This window comes from Esox lucius, chromosome 7 (assembly GCF_011004845.1).
Source record: "Esox lucius isolate fEsoLuc1 chromosome 7, fEsoLuc1.pri, whole genome shotgun sequence".
In the NCBI taxonomy this organism is placed as follows: Eukaryota; Metazoa; Chordata; class Actinopteri; order Esociformes; family Esocidae; genus Esox; species Esox lucius.
The window spans coordinates 30,571,851-30,591,850 of record NC_047575.1 but is presented as its reverse complement, the minus strand read 5'-3'; the positions used below and the strand labels follow the sequence as shown (position 1 = coordinate 30,591,850).

The 20,000-nt window shown below is 39.8% G+C and overlaps 1 protein-coding gene across 1 annotated transcript in view; it reads right to left on the bottom strand.

Annotated features, from left to right (window-relative positions):
- Positions 1-20,000, bottom strand: part of slc8a2a (solute carrier family 8 member 2a) — a 46,314-nt gene that overhangs the window by 11,370 nt on the left and 14,944 nt on the right. Inside the window, 5 exon segments of the mRNA XM_029120704.2 lie at positions 588-1,040; positions 1,374-1,655; positions 13,335-13,562; positions 14,622-14,759; positions 14,953-15,371. Of these exon segments, the coding sequence (XP_028976537.1) occupies positions 588-1,040; positions 1,374-1,655; positions 13,335-13,562; positions 14,622-14,759; positions 14,953-15,309 (1,458 nt within the window). The 5' untranslated portion in view covers positions 15,310-15,371.

Sequence of the window (20,000 nt, the reverse complement as noted above, 5' to 3'; positions counted from 1 at the left end):
AATAGACTGATAATTTCTTTGTCAGTGGGCAAACGTACAAAATCAGCTGGGGATCAAATAATGTTTTCCCTCACTGTATGACTTCAGAATACAGGGCTAAGTCACCATATTTACACTGAAACGAATGTCAAAATGAAGTAAGATGTGAGGTATATAAGACATACTTAAATACAGTATTGAAATAACTTGGTAACAACAATACTGAAACAGCCCATCTATGGAGGATTTAGGATGGCCCACATACAGCAATATTTTTTAAGTAGTTAATCAAACAATTTCTCATAGATGGAAAGTCTTTCCTTATATTTTACCCCTATAAACTAAAGTTGAACTGTTCTGTTTTGCAATGGACAAGCTGCTGACAAAAATATACAAACAAATATAAGTTGATTAGGTCTTTGATGGATTATTTGTTCGATTGCTTTTTTAAATTAATATATTGCTTATTAATATATTGGATATTAATTGTTGCACTGATTGATTTTAATACTGGTTGATTAATTGATGTTTTGCTTAGAACTACAGTAAACGGTTACTATTCTCCTCCCTCCAATTCCCTCTTTTCCTCTCCTTTTTTTCCAGCTAACCTTTATCTCCTTCCGACTCTCCCCTGGCTTGAACACCAGCGTGCCTTCACTGAACACATAGTCCTCCCCGGCGTTAGCCGAGCCATTTTCTGTGCGGTAGTCCACATAGAACGTGTGCTGCATAGTGCCACCCTCACAGATTACCCCTAAGCTCAGGGTGCCACAGTTCTCTGTACACTGGTACCGGGCACGCTCGAAGGACAGGTGGGCACATGTAGCCCTGTCGTCTTCCACCGCTTCGCCCTCTGTAGCAGCAGCGCTACGTCGTGCATGCTCGGCGGCATGCTTCTTGAGCACGTTGCCAGCACCGATCATCATGCGTGTGGCCTGGATGCGGTAAAATGCTCGACTCTTCCTCTGCTGGACTAGGGCAGAGTAGTTGGCCATCTCAATTAGCTGGTCCAGGTCTTTGTCTGGGTGCTTCTGCTTCAGGTCCTTTAGAATGCGCACCACCTAAGTTAGGTCAAAGGGTTAACACAAAGTTAACATTCACAGTTAACATTCACATTAGCATAAAGTTAAAAACAGGCTAAAATAACACAAACAAAATGATACCACACTGTTAACAAAATACTTAAATACAATCACCCCAACGTTTGAAATACAACGTTAACACAATAGTTAAAAAATAACTTTAGTTTGACATGAAATGTAAAAACAGACTTTTTTTAAATAATAGAAATGACCAGTACCAGGGATCCGCTAAACAACAAAAATCTCTACTCCACCCATGATGGAGTACCCAACTCATCCAGAATCCCCCTGATCTTCTAGTTTAGGATTTACCTCATCTCTGTTCTGGTCCAGCTCCTTGCCTGTCTGCACAGAGACTGTGCAGACACTGGAGGAGTTTCCAGCTGGGGAATTGCCATCTGAGAATTTGGCGTCCATAATTACATCAATTCCCTTTGGTGCCAGATCACCCTCTGTTTCCACCACAATGCCATGACGCTTGTCTGCACGGTAACGCTTGTGCATGTACTTGTAGAAGAGTAGGCGGCGGTCAGCGATCCAAGCCAAGATGACACACACAGGGAAATAAAGCAAAGTGACCAAAGCCTCCCAAACCTGCAGAATCAACACACAAAGTTTGTACTAACAATAAAAAATGAATTCAGTTCATCCAAGAAGTATTCAGACCCGTTCACTTCTTTCACAAGTTGTTAAGTTTCAACCTTGTTCTAAAATAGATTACATAAATTCTTACACACAATACCAAAACGTTTACTGAGAAGTGGGTTCTGTATGGTCAAGCTAACATCTAGGCCTGATTAGTGGAGAGCTGCTGAGATGGTTTTCCTTCTGGAAGGTTCTCCTATATCCACACAGGAACTCTGGAGCTCTGTCAGAGGTTATAATAGCCAATATTGTTCATAGATTGATGAGAAAAAGAAATTTTAAATCCATTATTGGATAAGGCTGTAACTAAACAATGTGTGGAAAAAGTGAATGATTGTAAACCCTGACTGACACACTACCATATATGCATGCAGGCACAAACATACACATTAACACACAAAATGAAGTATTTATGTATTTTAAACACAGTGCCTTGCAAAGTTATTCAAATCCCTGACCAATTTGCTAATATTGCTGAATTACAAATGGTACATTAAAATGTCATTCTGTTTGAAATGTCAGTTGTAAGTAAAATGAAGACCATTCTACAAAAAGCATTCTACAGAGGTTAGAGATGAAGTAATACCCATGCATTAATTAGGAAAAAGGTAAAAAAAAAAAAAAAAGATATCCAAGTGTTTGAATATTACAGTTGGATCAATAATCTGGAAATGGAAGCTACATCACTCCACCCAGGCACTGCAGAGAAAAAGTAGCCTCTCAAAACACATTGCACAAACAAGAAGACTGTCGAGAGAATCCACAGAGAGGCCATAAATTACTTTGAATTTGTCAAAGCATAGGTGTTGTCTAACTAACCAGAACAACTTGGAGCAAATCTGCCAGAAAAAGTTGTCAAAATCTGTTTGACATTGAGTGCAAAACATACTTACCAAAAGCTTAAAGCTGTTATTGCAGCCAAAGTTCGCTCTACCTATCAGTGTGTAGGGGTTGAATACTTACAGTATGCAAAATATTTCCAATTTCCCAACATAAAGCCAATGTCACCTTGTAAAAATTGAATTTCTGTTTTTTTAAATAAAATATAAAGTAATGTTTATTTATACAACCGTTTCCAAAAAAGTTGAGACACTGCGTAAAATGTCAATAAAAACAGAATGCAACGATGTGCAAATCATTGAAACCCTATATTAAAAAAAAATTGTACAAAGACAACATATCAAAAGTTGGGACAGCGGCAACAAAAGACTAGAAAAGTATTGTGATTCAAAACAATTGCTGGAATATCACACAACTAATTAGGTCACTTTGCAACAGGTCAGTAATATGATTAGGTATTAAAAGATCATTCCAGAGAGGATGGGTCTGTCAGAAGTGAGGATTTGAAGGGGTTCATCACTCTGTGAAAGACTGCAGAGGCTAATATTGCAACAATTTAAGAATAAGGTTTTTTGCAAAGAGTTTGGAGATCTCAACACCATTTGAAACAGACACGATTATTAAAAAAACAGACACGATTCAGTAGTGGAAATCATTGCATGAACTCAGGAACCCTTCAGAAAACTATTTTCTATGAACGGACTAAAGAGGAGAGAGACGATTTATCAGTGCATAGTTCAAAAGCCACCATCCATGATGGTATGGGGGTGGTAAACATGCATCAAATTCAAAATGGGCGGCAATTATTCCAAAGACAATTCCATTCTCAGTTTCAACATTTGATATGTTGTCTTGGAACTATTTTCAATTAAATACAGGGATAAATGATTTGCATAAAATTCCAACATATTTGGAAACATGGTTGTAATTGTAATTTGCAATAGGTCAGGGGTGTGAACATCTTTTAAGTATTTGTATTTTACTGGGTTGAAATACAATTGTCCTGAAAGAATAATGTTCAGGAGTGGAGCTCATTATTGTAATGCCGAGAATGAATTGCAAGATACTTGAGTACATACAGTGTAACACAACATTAAAGGTTTACATAAGGAAATTGAAAGAAACTCACTTTTAGGCCATAATCTATGGATCGTTTTGCAAGATAGTAATTGATGCGCAAACATGGAAAAGATTGTAATTACAATTGCATTCATGCAACTAAATATTTTCAAGCACTAATTGCTTCTATACATCTGCGCATGTGAATTTACTATACTCAGATATTTGTATAATCCTTTAGCACACAACTGTGACAAAAATATTTGTAGATATGCAAACAACAATGTTAGCAAGAAGAGTGAGAGTGGCATGAGCACTTGAAGCACTTTAATATTGCATTATGCAAGATAAAACCAAAGTCTGTTTCACACATTTTTGCCAATATAGTATAGAAAGGTTTACTAAGTTTATTTGCAAGGATATAGAACAATAATCAACATTGTCATTAAATATGTACATTTATGCCAGTTTTAATCTTACTCCTTATGCAGGTAATTAAAAGCCTAGCCTATACATTATTTATTACTTATAAAGTAAGTTTGTATATGAGTCAGCTCCCAGCTCTGTACAACTAAGACTATAATTTGCAGCCGATTGTTTATTCTCATACACTATGTACTGAAGTCACATTTAGCTTGGCCAGTGCAAGAGACAGCTTGTCAAGTTGACAAGTTGACTGTCACATTTTGTTATATCAATTGTCTCTTAGAAAATGACAACCAAAGACCTCCATGTAAGACCAAGAAGACAACGCTGGGGGGGTTTAACTGTAAAATGTTTTGTTCTGCCTTCACTGTGAAATCAATCAATCAATCAATCAAATATATTTATAAAGCCTGTTTTACATCAGCAGTTGTCACAAAGTGCTTTTATATGACACTCAGCCAGAAACCCCAAGGACCACGCAACAACAGTGTTGAAAGAAAAGAACAGCCGAGTCTAAACCTGCTGTCTAGATTGACATCAAATCCAACATACGGTATCTCCAAAATCCAAACATCACTCTGCATATACAGCACTGCTTGGGTACTGCATACCAAAGCTGTGAGTTATGATGTGACTGCGGTTGTGAATGTTCAGATGATAAGCATGATGAGGATAGTGTCTGCCTACCAATCATACACTGCGTGCACAATTATTAGGCAAATTGTATTCCTCCAGAATTTTATTTTATTGTTGAACAAACACAATGCTCTCAGTCAATTCAAAATATAATTGAACCTCAAACCTGAATGTTTATCAAAGGAAAAAGGAGTTTTGATCTCAGGGGAATACATAAGTGTGCACAATTATTAGGCAACAATTAGAGTGCACAATTGTTAGGCAACTAAATTGCAAAAATAATTTCTCAAACTCACTTTTTAGATTAAGTGCAACAAAATTGGAACACATAATGAAAATTAAATAACATTTCAGAAGCCACCCTTCTTTTCAATAACTGCCATGAGCCTTCCATCCGTGCAGTCTGTCGGTTTCTTGATCTGTACACGATCAACTTTTGCTGAAACAGCAACCACAGCCTCCCAAATGCTGTTCAAAGAGGTGTATTGTCTTCCCTGACTGTAAATCCCACGTTTGAGAAGGGCCCACAAGTTCTCAATAGGATTTAAGTCAGGTAAGGAAGGGGGCCAGGTGATTAATCGGGCAGCTTTGCTAGCCAAGCAGTGGAGTACTTGGATGCATGTGATAGAGCATTGTCCTGCATCCCATGCTGAGGACTTCTTCCTGTACCACTGCCTAAAGAAAGTATCTTCCAGAAACTGGCAGTTGGTATGGGAGTTGAGTTGGACCTTTTTTGGACCTTTTCAATGCGAAAAGGTCCAACTACCTCATCCTTAATGATAGAAGCCCATACCAGTACCCCTCCTCCACCTTGCTGGCGCCTGACTCAAAGTGACGCCCTGTGCCCATTAGTGATGGTCACAGACCCATCCATCTGGTCCATCAAGAGTGACTCTCATTTTATCTTTCCATAAAACCTTTGAAAAATCTGTTTTCAGGTATTTCTTTGCCCATTCTTTATGCTTCAATGTGTGAATCTTCAGTGGTGGTCTTCATTCAGCCTTCTTGGCCTTGGCCAGGTCTCTGAGCACTTGACACCTTGTACTTCTGGACACACCAGGTAGGCTGCAGTTCTGGAATATGGTGGCGCTGAAGGATAATGGGTTCCTGGTAGCTACACCTTTAACTCTTCTCAAGTCATTTGCAGTTAATTTGTGTCTTTTCTTCTCCATAAATGTTTTGCACCCCAGTTAACTATTCACAACAAAACGTTTGAATGTCCGGTGGTCACGCCTCAATAGTTTAACTATTTCAAGAGTGTTGCATCCGTCTGAAAGGAATTTTACAATGTATTACTTTTCAGGGTCAGTTAAATCTCGTTTTTGGCCCATTTTACCTGAGGTCATGAAGCTGCCTAATAATTATGCATACCTTGATATAAGGTGTTATTCACTGTTGCCACACTCTCCCTCATTACACAAATACATATCACCTGAAAATGATTCAATCCAATGAGCATTCAAGTTTATATGCTTTGGAGTTGGAACATTGGCATAGAAATAATAATACAATCAGAATACTCACTTGCCTAATAATTGTGCACGCAGTGTATGATGACAGAAACCAAATCACAACATCTGTCCAAACAGTTGTAACTACAGTGATATTTGTTTTGAGATTGAATATTGTAAATATAGTGATCTCTCTCTTTCTTTTTTTTAAATCTTTGCAGTACATAGGGCAGCACAGACTAATCATGGTACTCTTCAGATTCCTCTGCCGAAGATAACATTTCCAGCATTTATACAGCTCCATTACATATTAACTACCATCTCTGTTTCCAGATAACACACAGTGCTAATTGGAAATGTAAAGGGATATAATGGTATATCTGAATAGAAACAGATAATGTTGCACTTACGTAGCTTAATTACATAGAAATTACCACTGTCTTCAGATAAGAAAACATTTTGATGTAGTTGGGACATTGAAAGGGATTGCACTAAATGTATTTATAAAGGAAAACATTTATGTAAACTATTTGTGTTTTCTGTGTTTTCTGTAGTTTTTACAGAAACTCCCCATCCCAAAGCTTCAACACTTCAACACTTCTGATGATCATGGATTACCAAAGAAAACACTGTGATTTGAGTTGCATTCTCTTTATCTATGCATTTTCGGACAGTTGGAGTGTATTGTGTTTGCTAAAGCAGATTCACTCTGCTGTGTTTTTCAGAAGTCACAAACAAATTGTAGTTTGTAGCAATTCCTTATTATAGGCAGAAAACAAAGAGAAAACCTGTACTATGTACTATATATAAATTATGGGTTCAATTACAGGCTCAAAATGGCCAGAAACAAATACATTTCTTCTGAAAGTCGTCAGCCTATTCTTGTGCTGAGAAAAGCTATTCCAGTCAGCTGGTATTCTGTCTATAATGGAGTGGCCAGTACAGTCACCGGATCTCAACCCTATTGAGCTGTAGTGGTAGCAGCTTGACCATATGGTACATATGAAGTGCCCATCAAGACAATCCAACTTGTGGGAGGAGCTTCAGGAAGCATGGGGGGAAATCTCATCAGATTACCTCAACAAATTGACATCTAGAATGCCAAAGGTCTGTATTTGCTGCGAATTGACATTTCTTTGACAAAAGCTATGTCTGAAGGACACAATTATTATTTCAATTAAAAATCATTATTTCTAACCTTGCCAATGACAATGTTTCCTATATATTTGGCTATATCTCCCATTCAAACTAATAAACTACTTCATGTATGTTTTCCTGGAAGACAGGAACATTTCTGAGTGACCCCAAACATTTGAACGGTAGTGTAACTACACAAGTGATGATCAACAATTGACAGAACAATATTTGTCATTAACAGTTATGAATACAAACTAAAAACCTACAAATTAAAAAGATTATACGAAAAACAGACACGTGTTTATTAATGACAAATGTGAAGAAGACACCTACTCGAGGCCCAAGACAATAAGTAGCAACTAACAGATTTTTTGAGTGAATGACAGAACAGTAGCCAAACACGTGGGAGTAAGAGCAAGATGCACAAACATAAAAGAACCAGGTAAGCGTAGTTCAGCCAGCCTGCAATTGAAAGTGATGAATGTTGTGGCTCAAACTGGATTCGAACCAGGGATTCCCACATGAAAGGCTATGTCTGTAGCCACTACACCACAGAACTCAATGCCTACAAACAGTCAGTATAGCATCTCGACATTAAATCATTCTGTCACGCATTAACATCACGCAAAGTTTGAATATTTCGCAAGACACTATTAAGCATTACGATAAACTGACTGAAGTTTCTTATTAAGTTTACCTCCATCACAAATAGCATCTATAAAATGTATGGCTTTTGCCACTGGCCGTTTTAACTGCTTATTAGCCATTCGTGAATGACATTGATACAATAACTATAGTTACTGACGATAAGTTATTTTTCGTCAAGTGAAAAGATGAGATAATCGTTAGGCCGGCGAAGGTTTTGCCCTGAACAAATCCTAATGCATAATTCGAAAATCCACCAGAAATAGACACAATATAACTGAACAGTATTATTTTAGGCTTCCTATAACGTAGCTACTGAAAGTTGTAGCCAGCAACGATTTTGTCTGAGTTGAACAAATCCCTAAGGCATAACATGTTTTGACAGGAGACGGACACGGACCTGTTCTCTAACCACCACGCTATTTAAAAAGTGGTAGTCAGTCAGTCGGGTCAGGCACTCAATCAGTCAGTAAGAGACCTTCGCTCTTCTAGTCCGGCTCCGCTAACATGGTCCGGCAAAAACAGAAGTGAAGGAGTAAGTTGACAGGGAAACTAGAGATACAATGCCACTTCAAGTATTTTGAATGGGTGGGACTGGCAGTAGTCATGTACTAGTGGCAGAAGACTGACGTAGGACAGGAAAAGACTTAAGACAGGAACAGAAGATACACTGTATATGGTCAGGCCCTCCGTTGCCTTCAGCACAGGAATGTGGAGAGCTCCATGATAATAAGCAAAAGAGAGCGAGAAAAGGAAATCTAAACAGAAATTAATACAACAAGAAATGCAACTTTAAATCGTGATACAAATGTTACTGTAGCTAGATGCTACTGTACAGACAGTATTTGAATAGTATTTGAATACTGGAATAGAAGTGTCACATGATTGGTAGGCTATATTGTGTTTGAATAACCCTCTGGGGCCCTCTGCTCCTCATGTGCTGCATGAGGAGCGACTGGAGCTGTGTGTTGCACTGGTCTCATTGGCAGACACTGACCTCATCACTCCAATCACCTGAACAATCACAACAGCACTCACATCAAAAATCACAGCTTTGGTGTGCAGTACACAGAGAGTGGTATGTATGCAGTGTCGCCGTACATGTGTGTAAAGCCGTGGGAGGAGTTTGGTCATATGTTGGCTGACGTCAGTCAACCCAGCAGGGCTATGTTCTTTTTTCACAGCGAACTCAGAACAAAGCATTTCCCAGACAAAACAGAATACAGCTTTTAGTGACCCTAATGGTTTTTGCATAGATTGGATGTGTTATGTCAATAAGTGGCCATTAGAAAAAAAGAATATGACAGCAAGTGACCTCAACAAGCTGCTTAAACATTCATCGATGTATCAAGCTAAATTTAACATGACTACACACTACATGACAATGAACACACTGTTGTTTATATTTTCAGGTTGCCAGAGCTAGGAGCAGACTCTGAAATAAGCTAGCTTCATAGGTAATAAGCAGAGAACAAAAAAAAAATTAAGCTGCATCTTTTATAGTTGATATTTTGTTTTTGTTGTTAGTTGATGGTTAACATGAATTGGATGCCACCAGAAAAGACTAAAGCTTGTGTGCAGTAAAACAGCTGGCTACTGTAGCTGGCTAATAAGCTTAGGTGGTCAGCAATAGATTGAGTTGAAGGAAAAAATGTATACAAGTTATGCCCCTTTTCACAGCGATTGCAATAACATTGTAATACTACACAGACAAAATGAGTGGTGAAATGAGTAGTCTTACCATGCGTTATGCAGTGTGGCAAAAACAGACAGAACTGTCAGTATCACCAACTGACCAGTGTGGATACGCTGGTCTATGAAAACCTCATCTGATTGGTCAGATGAAGCAGGTCCCACCTCTCATACTGCTCTCGCTCTCCCTCTTTCTCTCTCGCTCTCTCTCTCTCTCTCTCTTTAGAAGTATTGTAGGGCCTCTAGGTTACCATCTCTCTCTTCTTGAATAAATATTTCAATGTAATATTTTTTTCATAAATTAACACATGGCTATCACTGTCCTCTTCCATTTTCAATGCTACAAACAGTAATTTTTGTTATAATCTGTAACTTGTTACATTTAATTACGAAAACACTGGAGACAGGTAGCCTAGAGGCCCTATCTTGTAGCAATACCTAAAAAAAGAGAGAATTATAGTTTTTTTTCAGTCTTTGGTGGACCATAACTAGGTAGCTAGTAATACAATTGTTCTCTCTAATTCTCTCCATGGTAATTTGTTTTGGTCTCAAACGGGGGGAAATAATCTCGGTAGATTGCATGATTGTACATCCATCTGATGTTTGAAGACAATTTGCAAAGGTGGATAAGAAATGTTCATGACCTGATGCTGTCAGGCATTTCTAACTTTGCCAGCATGTTCCTTAGAACTCTCCTGTTAGTTGTATGCAGTTTTACAATGTTATGTTATTTATTTTGGGATTCATGATCATTTCAAACTATAAGTTGTAGGTAGCACAGAGGCCCTATCAGATGGACCAAAAATACAGATAATTTTATTATAACACTTCATCTGTTGTGGGAATTGATTAACTTATTATAGGAAATGAATAGAGACAATCCATATTCATTACAAACAACTGTAGATATTTGTTATATTATGAAAAATATAGTGAAAATAACTAAATTTAGGAAATAGGGCATCTTGGAGACCAAAACCCTAACGCTGTTTTACAAAATTAACTAAATCTATGTCTAAACTGTGTTTTCTCTAAATTAGGTTTAATGTTTGGTGTAGAATTTGTTATTATACACAAGGTAAAGTGTGAATGAAAGTTTTTCTGTCCGATAATCATCCCAATAGGGCCTCTTTGAGACCCCTCTAAATTCTAACCCTAACTCTATTTCACAAAATGATCTAAAACAATATCTTAACTCTATTTTTCCAGTTGTATATTGATAGATGATTTAGAACATGCTATGACATAGCATGAGAAGTATAAATGTAAACAACATCATTTTAATGTTCTCAGATAATCATACCTTTACAACCTAATAGGAGACCTCTCTTTACCCACACCATAAATGTCCCTAAATGCACAAAGCAGACAATGCAGCAAAAACAACAATAGGTAACATTTCCAAACTGGTAACCTATTTACTAGACACTTGTATCTACAATATATTACACTATGAGTCAATATTACTGTGGAATTTTGATCTTATTGATCCTGCAGAAAAACCTTGAACAACCCCTGACCTCTGTGAAAAATATGAAAGCTTAACAGTTGAGACTGGTGCTTTGGATATGTCAACAGTGGGCTATGTCTGAAGAAATGGGTGAAGTGGCTAAGCTAAAATGTCATTAAATAGTTATCAAGATGTATATACAATGTTCACTAGCTGAGACCGCACTACACATGCAACCATACCAAAATAACAATAGGTAACAGTTTGGAACTTTTAAATTGTCAACTACACAGTTGTATCTATAGGTTGTAACAAGATGAGACAATTTTACTGTGGAATTTTTCAGTTATTGATCCTGCAATTTACCCTTTTAAATGCACAATTGATCCTTACGGAATGACCCTTGACCTCTTTTAAAAATATGAAAGCTTAACAATTGAGACTGGTGCTTTGGATATGTGAACTGGGGGCTAAGTCTGAAAGAGTAGCTGAAGTAGCTTGCCTGTATCTTTATCTAAGGCCAAGATATGGCCAAAAAGCTATAAAATTATTGTCAAAATCACCATACAATTTTGTAGATCTTTGGCCATATCTTGGCCTTAGATAAAGATACAGACATGCTACTTCAGCAACTCCTTCAAGACTAGTTTCCAGGTGACATATTCTAAACAATAGTCTCAACTCCCAAACTTTCATATTTTACACAGGGGTCAGGGGTCGTTCCATAAGGATGAATTGAATGCTTTGCGGGTTAATTTTCAGGATCAATAACTAAAGAATTCCACAGTAGAATTGTCTGATCTGGTTCCAACCTACAGATAATAGCGTGGAGTTGCTAGATTTAATTTTCCCAAAATGTTCCCTATTGTTATTTTGGTATGGTTGCATGTTTAGTGCAGTCACAAACAGTAAAAATTGTATGGCGATTTTGACAATAATGTTATAGATGTTTGGCCATATCTTGGCCTTAGATAAAGATACAGCCAAGCTACTTCAGCAACTCTTTCAAGACTAGTTTCTAGGTGACATTTTTTAAGCAAAAGTCTCAACTCCCAAGCTCTCATATTTTACACAGGGGTCGTTCCATAAGGATGAACTGAATGCTTTGCGGGTTAATTTTAAGGATCTATAACTAAAGAATTCCTCCGTAATATTGTCTGATCTGGTTCCAACCTATAGATATTAGTGTGATGTTGCTGGATTTTATACTCCCATATAATGAATTTGTAGATTTGTTACATTATCTTGGGTATTGAACAGGTTAAAGGTAAGCAACTTTTGCCATTACTTCCAAATGTTGCCAATTGTTGTTTTTGCAGCATTGCCAGTTTTTTCTAGTCAGGGTTATTTATGGTAATGGCCCTATTGGAATGATAAGACATGGTTCTAACAGCAATGAAGGTATGTTTTTGTCCTCTCCACTTCAAATACAATCTCATATAATGTTCTAAAATATCTATTAACATCAATTTAGTTTTGTGAATAAGGGTTAGGTTAATAGAGTCAATGAGTTTTTGTTTAACTGTATTACAGATTTGTACTTTTAATGGTTTGTAGTATACAGGGCATCATTACAAATAGACAGGAGAGATGTGTAATCTCACATGCTATAATTTTTGGTCATATGTGTATTTTTTCATATAAAGCTGTAATGGCCCATTGACATGAATGAATGCAAAGAGGCCCTATACATATTGAAGTAGCCGAGATGCCCAGTTGGTAGCCAAGATGCCCTGTTTCAGGTAGCCAAGATGCCCAGTTGGTAGCCAAGATGCCCTGTTTCAGGTAGCCAAGATGCCGTTACAGATATCTCTCTCTCTCTCACTCTCTCCCCTTGCTGACAAAACACTGCTTGTACATACAGTGTCTTTGTCACGGTATTGCCCTTGTCTAAACATGGGGAATTGAAATGCGTAGATGTACAGATGCAATTATTGCTAGGAAATATTATGCCGGAAGTTTGTACCATCATGTTCACATCTCATCTGTTACATGTTTGAGAACGTGTTGACAACTACAAATGATTCCTTTAAGTTCACATCTCATCAATTACATGCTTGCAAATTTTAGAACTTCTAAAATATTTTACAAGATTAATGTTTAGGTCGGTGACACCATATTTACACCAACACACCTGTATTTTAAATAGATACAATACTTGTATGTACTCAAATGTATTCAGTACTTTGGTCTCCAGGGTATTTGTAATCGTCATTTAAAAAAGCTGCCCATCTTTACACTTACAAAATCATGCACAAACGCTCACAACCACAACCACACACGCGCACAGACCTCCACTACTCCAGGGGAGATGACGGCCAGGATGAGGTATAGCCAGATATAGGCAAAGATGCTCCAGAAGGCTGTGATGAAGAACACTCGCAGATGTTTGATTTTTCGTGACTCTCCATCGGGGATGACCCACACACACACTCCGATGATCACAAACATGTTGAATGCAGCACTGCCCACAATGGTCCCTGGCCCGAGCTCTCCTGCATCGAAGTTGTGCCCACATACCTGCCATCATAAAAAACAGTATAGTAGTCAAGCTGAAAAAGAAAATAATATGTATATGTGCAGAAACTGTGCTCGACCGGTAATGCTCCTATTTTGAGCGCATACTGTATAACCCCTCTTCCCCCGTGATCCTGGGGGTGCGACCTCCACTCCCACCTACCTGTGTCCCCTCTGTCATTTCACCATCGTCTCAATACACTGTAAAGTGTCCGAATACCCCACAATAATATTACAGAACAGAGCAAAATACAGAGGCCCTTGAAGACAACCTGACTCAGAGTGCACAGCATTTCAGACTTAGGCAAAGACTAATCTTTCACCATGACAACGATCCAAAGCGCACAACCAAAACAGTGATATAGAGTGGCTTTTGGACAAGACTCGGTACGTCATTGAACGGGCCAGCCAAAGCCTGGACCTCAAGATTTCAGTTCACACCTGTTGCCCATCATATCTGGCAGTGTTTGAGAGAATAGGAGAAATTGGAGGAACTACCCGATTCAAGGTGTGCAAAGCTGGTCAAGGCATAACTTTAGAAGACTGAAAGCTGTGATCACTGCTAAACGTGCTTCTACCAAGTATTTAATGGTCTGAATACAAATGTATATAATATATTCCTGTTTCTTCTTTTTCAATAAATGTGTGCACATTTCTGTTTCTTTTTGCTTTGCCGTTATTGGACATTGTGTGTAGATTGATTTGACAAGTCAAGTCTATAACACACACAACGTGGAGACAGTGAAAGGATCTGAATACCTTCTAAAGGCACAGTATGCTAACTCCGTCCAACCTGGATCATTTAAAGTGAACCAAGGATCCCTAAGCGCTAAGGTATTGTGTGTAATACAAGGGGTGGGTGGGGACACTCAGGGGTAGTGTGGATTACAATAGGTGTAGGGGACAAACAGGAGATATGTGCAGTACATAGGGAAGGGGGGGTGGTAATTCTGATAGTGTGTCGTCCAAGAGATTTGTGGGGACAATGGTATAGAGTGCAGTACTGGAGGTTTGTTAGGCCCCTCTCATGTGGATTGTGTTATGGCGGGGTCAGCAGCGTACCTCAATGACAGAGAGAAGTATCTCTGGTGCAGAGGAGCCCAGGGCCATGAGCGTGAGGTTGGACACCGTCTCATTCCAGATCCGCACAGTGGTCACTGATGTCTCCCCGTTGGGTTTGGTAATGGTCACCTCTTTCTCCTACAAACACAAAGATTCAAAGACACACATCACATGTAGCGAACACGTATAGTATTTTATCGACGGCAAATTACATGTGATATTGCTTTTTCCAAAATAGAATTTCTGGTAAAGGAAGTCCCAGAATCATTCCTGACAAATCTCTGAAAACATGGGGAAAGGATAAGGACAAAGGAAAAAGGTCACTGGTCACCTGAGAGGTGATGACCTCGATGGAGGCCATGAAGCGGTCAGCGATGATGGACACTCCCAGAAACATGTACATGAGACAGGCGAAGTAGACTATTGCTCTCCCCGTCTGTTCAGCCAGTGGAGGGCTGAGGGGAAGCCACACAGGGAGCACGATCCCAGGTCTGCACACCACCTTGTCCGTGCACGTCCGCTTTGTGGTGTTACCGGAAGGGGCGGACGGGGTGCCTGATACAGATGCCCACTCCGTGTCCTGAGGCGGGGAGTGGGAGGAAGGGGTGCCCGGGTGGGGCAGGAGGAGGACCATGGAGAAGAGGAGGAGGAAGGATGGGAGTGGAGTATGCAAGGGGTGGTGTCCCATGCTATCCCTGAGTAAGGTGGTGCCTGGGGTCACCGGAAAAGCAGCTAGGTAGGAACACGTCCCTGATAAAACAGAGAGGGCGAGAGGGAGATTGAAGAGGTGTCACAGCAGCTCATTGTGTTATTCTCTGTCAAGTTCCGATATAAGGCAGGTCAACAACCATGTCAGTCATGATGTTATACATTCCAGATTTCCTCTTGGGAATATTACATGCAGTCTCTCCACAACTGTCAATAATCCAAAAGATGCCATCTCAGTAAACCCATTTACTTTCAGGTGGAAAAAGACCACAAGAAAAAGGGGTCCATTATGGTATGGTACGATCTCAATACACGCAACTGTGCCACTCTAAAAAAATATGTACCAATAGGGGCGTTGTTGATTACGGGGACACTTCACCTAAAATTCGAAATTACGTAAATGACATAAAATGTAGTTTATTTCTTTATTTACTTAGTCACAGTCACGACCACAATAGTAAATAGTAAGGAATGTATAGCATCTGCAATAGAATGCGCTACTGTGTCCAAAACCACTTTACAGTAACTTCAAACCCAAGTTCTGCAGCAAGGTAATACCAGTGTTTTAGTAATTGATGCCTATGCTAGAGGTCAGGCACTGAAGCTTAGTAAACAAAACCTGAAGCATGGATTGCAGTCTCTTCTGGTCCGCAGACTCTCAATGTAAGGAAATACAGCCATGTACCAATTAAACTCATCTACTCACAGCTCTCCCTCCACCTCCCTCCTCAGAAAAACTCTTGAAACCTTGAAGCTACATAATCAGAATTACTTTATTTCATAGGTTTAGGCTATCCCAACTTAAATTTCTTTAGAAAATGTACAAAATATAATGAAATGTACATTAATTTATATAATCAGCATAAATTAATCCACTAACAATAACTATTGATTTGTTCAAGCTAGAGGAACACACAAAGCTTTCTTTCATTAGTACATACTTACATTTCTAAAACTGTTGATGAACTGTAAATATATGCAGTTCACGATACAGCAGCACATTGGAATTTAAAAGAAACAATGAATAAGTTAAAGAGCCGACTGTCAGCTTTAATCTGAGGGTTTTCACATCATATACTGTGAACCGTGGAGGAATAACAGCCTTTTTATACATAATCCTTCTGTTTCAGAAAGTGAAACTTGCTTGGCCAGTCAATGAGATTCCAATTTTTGGCCTTGAAACTCCTTGGTTGCTTTAGCAGTCTGTCTGCAGTCATTGTCTCGTTGGAACATGCAGGGCCATCCAATGGGTTTTGAGGCATTTGGTTGGATCTGAGAAGATGAGATGTTTCTGTCCACTCCAGAATCCATCCTGCTGATGCGGTCAGGAGGCACATCTTAACATGCCCAAGCCATAACTACCTCCTGCATGTTTCAGAGACCAGGTGGCATGCTTGGAAGTAATACACCAAGACAGTTAGCTAACATAGGCAATCTCTGACATAGGTCCAGGCTGTCACGTCCTGGCACGGTAGGCCTACCATACTCGTGGGATCCAACGTCCACTCTCCCTCATTTGGAGCGTGAACACCTGCTTATTGTTGTTATCGCCCTCAGCTGTGTACCTGATCTCTGTCCCTATTTAAATTCCTCCTTTCCACATCTATCTCGTCAGACATTGTATTTTGTTTTGCTGACCTGTTCTGTCTTCGTTTAAGTCATGTTATCAAAGTCCTCGGTTCTACCTGCCTCTGTGAACAACGTAACTCAGGCTTAATATAGTTGATGGATTTAAATGCCAAAATACCCAAGTAGTAATGACCATTTGCAGAGGAAGCCATTACAAAGACTCAAATAACAGTCTTATCCCAGGACCGCACTTGTATGAAAGGTTTATTGACGGAACATATAAAAAGGCTCAGAGTTGTAAAGGGTGGGGACGTGGGCACCGAATTCCAACCACTAAATAAACGTAAACTGGACTGCCTTGCCTGAGGTTAGGGTCAGAATCATGTCAAGCTGAATGGTGTTTTTTGGCTGAGGAATGTACTCATCTTCCAGGTGTATGTGCCAGACAATAAGTCCTGGTTGAGACAGCAGTATACATAACATAAGAAAACTTAAGCATTTATGGGGCTGGGCCATGATTGAGAATTGGACAAATTCTAATTTATGAAAATGTAAAATATAGTGGATAAAAGAGCATCAACATGGAGCTAAAATAACTAACCATATTAATTATCCATATTTGCAATGGTGGTTGATGAGAAAGCTTGGAAAGTGTGCAGTATTTACTACAGGATAGCTTCTATTAAGAGACTTAATAATGTGCTTTCTTAAAGAACGCCCCAACTGGTTTCATATATTCCAAGCCAGGCCCACTGTTTATAGTGTTCTAGAAAAACAAATACTGGTACCCCAAGCAGTGAGAACCTACCACGATTGTGGTACGTCATTTGTAGTCAATCATGGGGGATAAGGTCAATGTCTTTTAGTCAGCAGTTGTGGAATGGTAAAAAATAGAGACAAACTCCCTCCAAGCACGTCTCGCTAAGCCTGTCTGATACTTCACGCTGCTTGCTAAACCTTCAAACATTTAACTGGTACGCATGGGCTGCGGCAAATAGTCCTTCAAAACATCCACATCCACCCCTGAGTCTGCAAGTGCACAACCTTAACACAAGGAGTCACTAGAGCGCGAAGTGATGAGGCAGACCTGTCCAACTCTTCTGAAATCCATGGTTTAGACTTAGTGTGTTATAATCATAACAGCACCAAAGAAATCATATTCTTGACAGTATTGGGCCTTTAAAGTCTAAAATGTATTATTTATTACTTTGAGTGAGAGTGCTGGCAGAGAAGCTGCTCTGTCTACAGTAACAAACACCACAGTGCTGCATCATTGATACTACCTGTGCCTTGGCCAGCTCATTATCGGGTTGTGATTGAAAAACAGGCCACGCATCAGATTTCACTTTCCAAGGCCTGCATTAGGTTACCATGGCCTCAGACTTAGGGCCACCTTACACCAGACGGCGGGGCTCAGAGGCGTGGACCAAAAATAACCCCAGACTGTTCATCCCTGAACTGGAATACTGCGGCAACAGAGGACCACAGAGATAGAAGTTGCAGCAACCTAATCAATACAAAAACACAAGCAGTATAACGTAACTGGTTTTCTGGTAACTCATACTAAAATGGTTTTGCTGATCTGTCCAATAAATGTATTTGTGGTAAGACTTCAAAGCCAAAACCCTTAAACACCCACACATAAAACATTTATTGCAAACAGACGTTTGAAAAAAGTCATTAAGACTTTAGAGCACAATTACTGAGAAATATTATCAAAATATATCAGCTGACCGCCATTTTCTAACACAAACACAAACACCAAGAACAAATAACAATAACAATTACTTTGTTTTAAAAATCACATGTTTTTCCTTAATTTGACACCACATTCATGTAACTTGAAGTAATAAACATTTTCTTCCCATGGTGTAGATACTTTTGATCAAAAAAAACATTCACACTCAACACACCAAAGTATTGGGAATGTAGGTTCCCTATGTGGTGTGCTCTCCCTCTACATCCACCTCTCCCTCTACATCCACCTCTCCCTCTACATCCACCTCTCCCTCTCCCTATACCTGTTCCTCTCCCTCCACCTGTTCCTCCACCTGTTCCTCCACCTCACCCTCTTCCTCCACCTGTTCCTCTTCCTCTCCCTCTTTCTCCACCTGTTCCTCTCCCTCCACCTGTTCCTCTTCCTCTCCCTCTTTCTCCACCTGTTCCTCTCCCTCCACCTCTTCCTCCACCTGTTCCTCCACCTCACCCTCTTCCTCCACCTGTTCCTCTTCCTCCACCTGTTCCTCCACCTCACCCTCTTCCTCCACCTGTTCCTCTTCCTCTCCCTCTCCCTCCACCTGTTCCTCTCCCTCCACCTGTTCCTCCACCTCACCCTCTTCCTCCACCTGTTCCTCCACCAGTTCCTCTCCCTCCACCTGTTCCTCCACCCCTACCTGTTCCTCTCCCTCCACCTGTTCCTCTTCCTCCACCTCTTCGTCTCCCTCCACCTCTCCCTCTTCCTCCACCTGTTCCTCTCCCTCCACCTGTTCCTCTTCCTCCACCTCTCCCTCTTCCTCCCCCTTTGTGAGTATAGCACACATTTGCCACCAATCAACTTTCTATGTAGCCTGACAGATGAACCAGATTCATTATATGGCCCAAAGTATGTGGACAGACACCCCTACTAATTGTTGAGTTCAGGTGTTTCAGCCACACCCATTGCTCAAAGGTACCTAAAATCCTCATTGACTTTAAATAGGATGCCACAAGTCAGTTCGTGAAATTTCTGCTCTCCTAGATCTGCCCAGGTCAATTGTAAGTGCTATAATTGTGCAGTGGAAGCGTCTAGGAGCAACAATAGCCCATCCACGAAGTGGCAGACCACGCAAACTCACAGAGTGCTGAATGCCTCATGAAGCAACATCAGTACAAGAACTGTGCGTTGGGAGCTTCACAAAATGGGTTTCCATGGCCAAGCAGCTGTACACAAGGTGTACTCACATCAACATGAGGAAGGCTAAGTGTTAGCTGGAGTTATGTATAGCAAACTGCCACTGGACTCTGGAGCAGTGAAAACATGTTCTCTGGAGTGATGAATCACACTTGACTATCAGGCAATCCGATGGATGAATCTGGGTGTTGCGAATGCCAAGAAAATGCTTC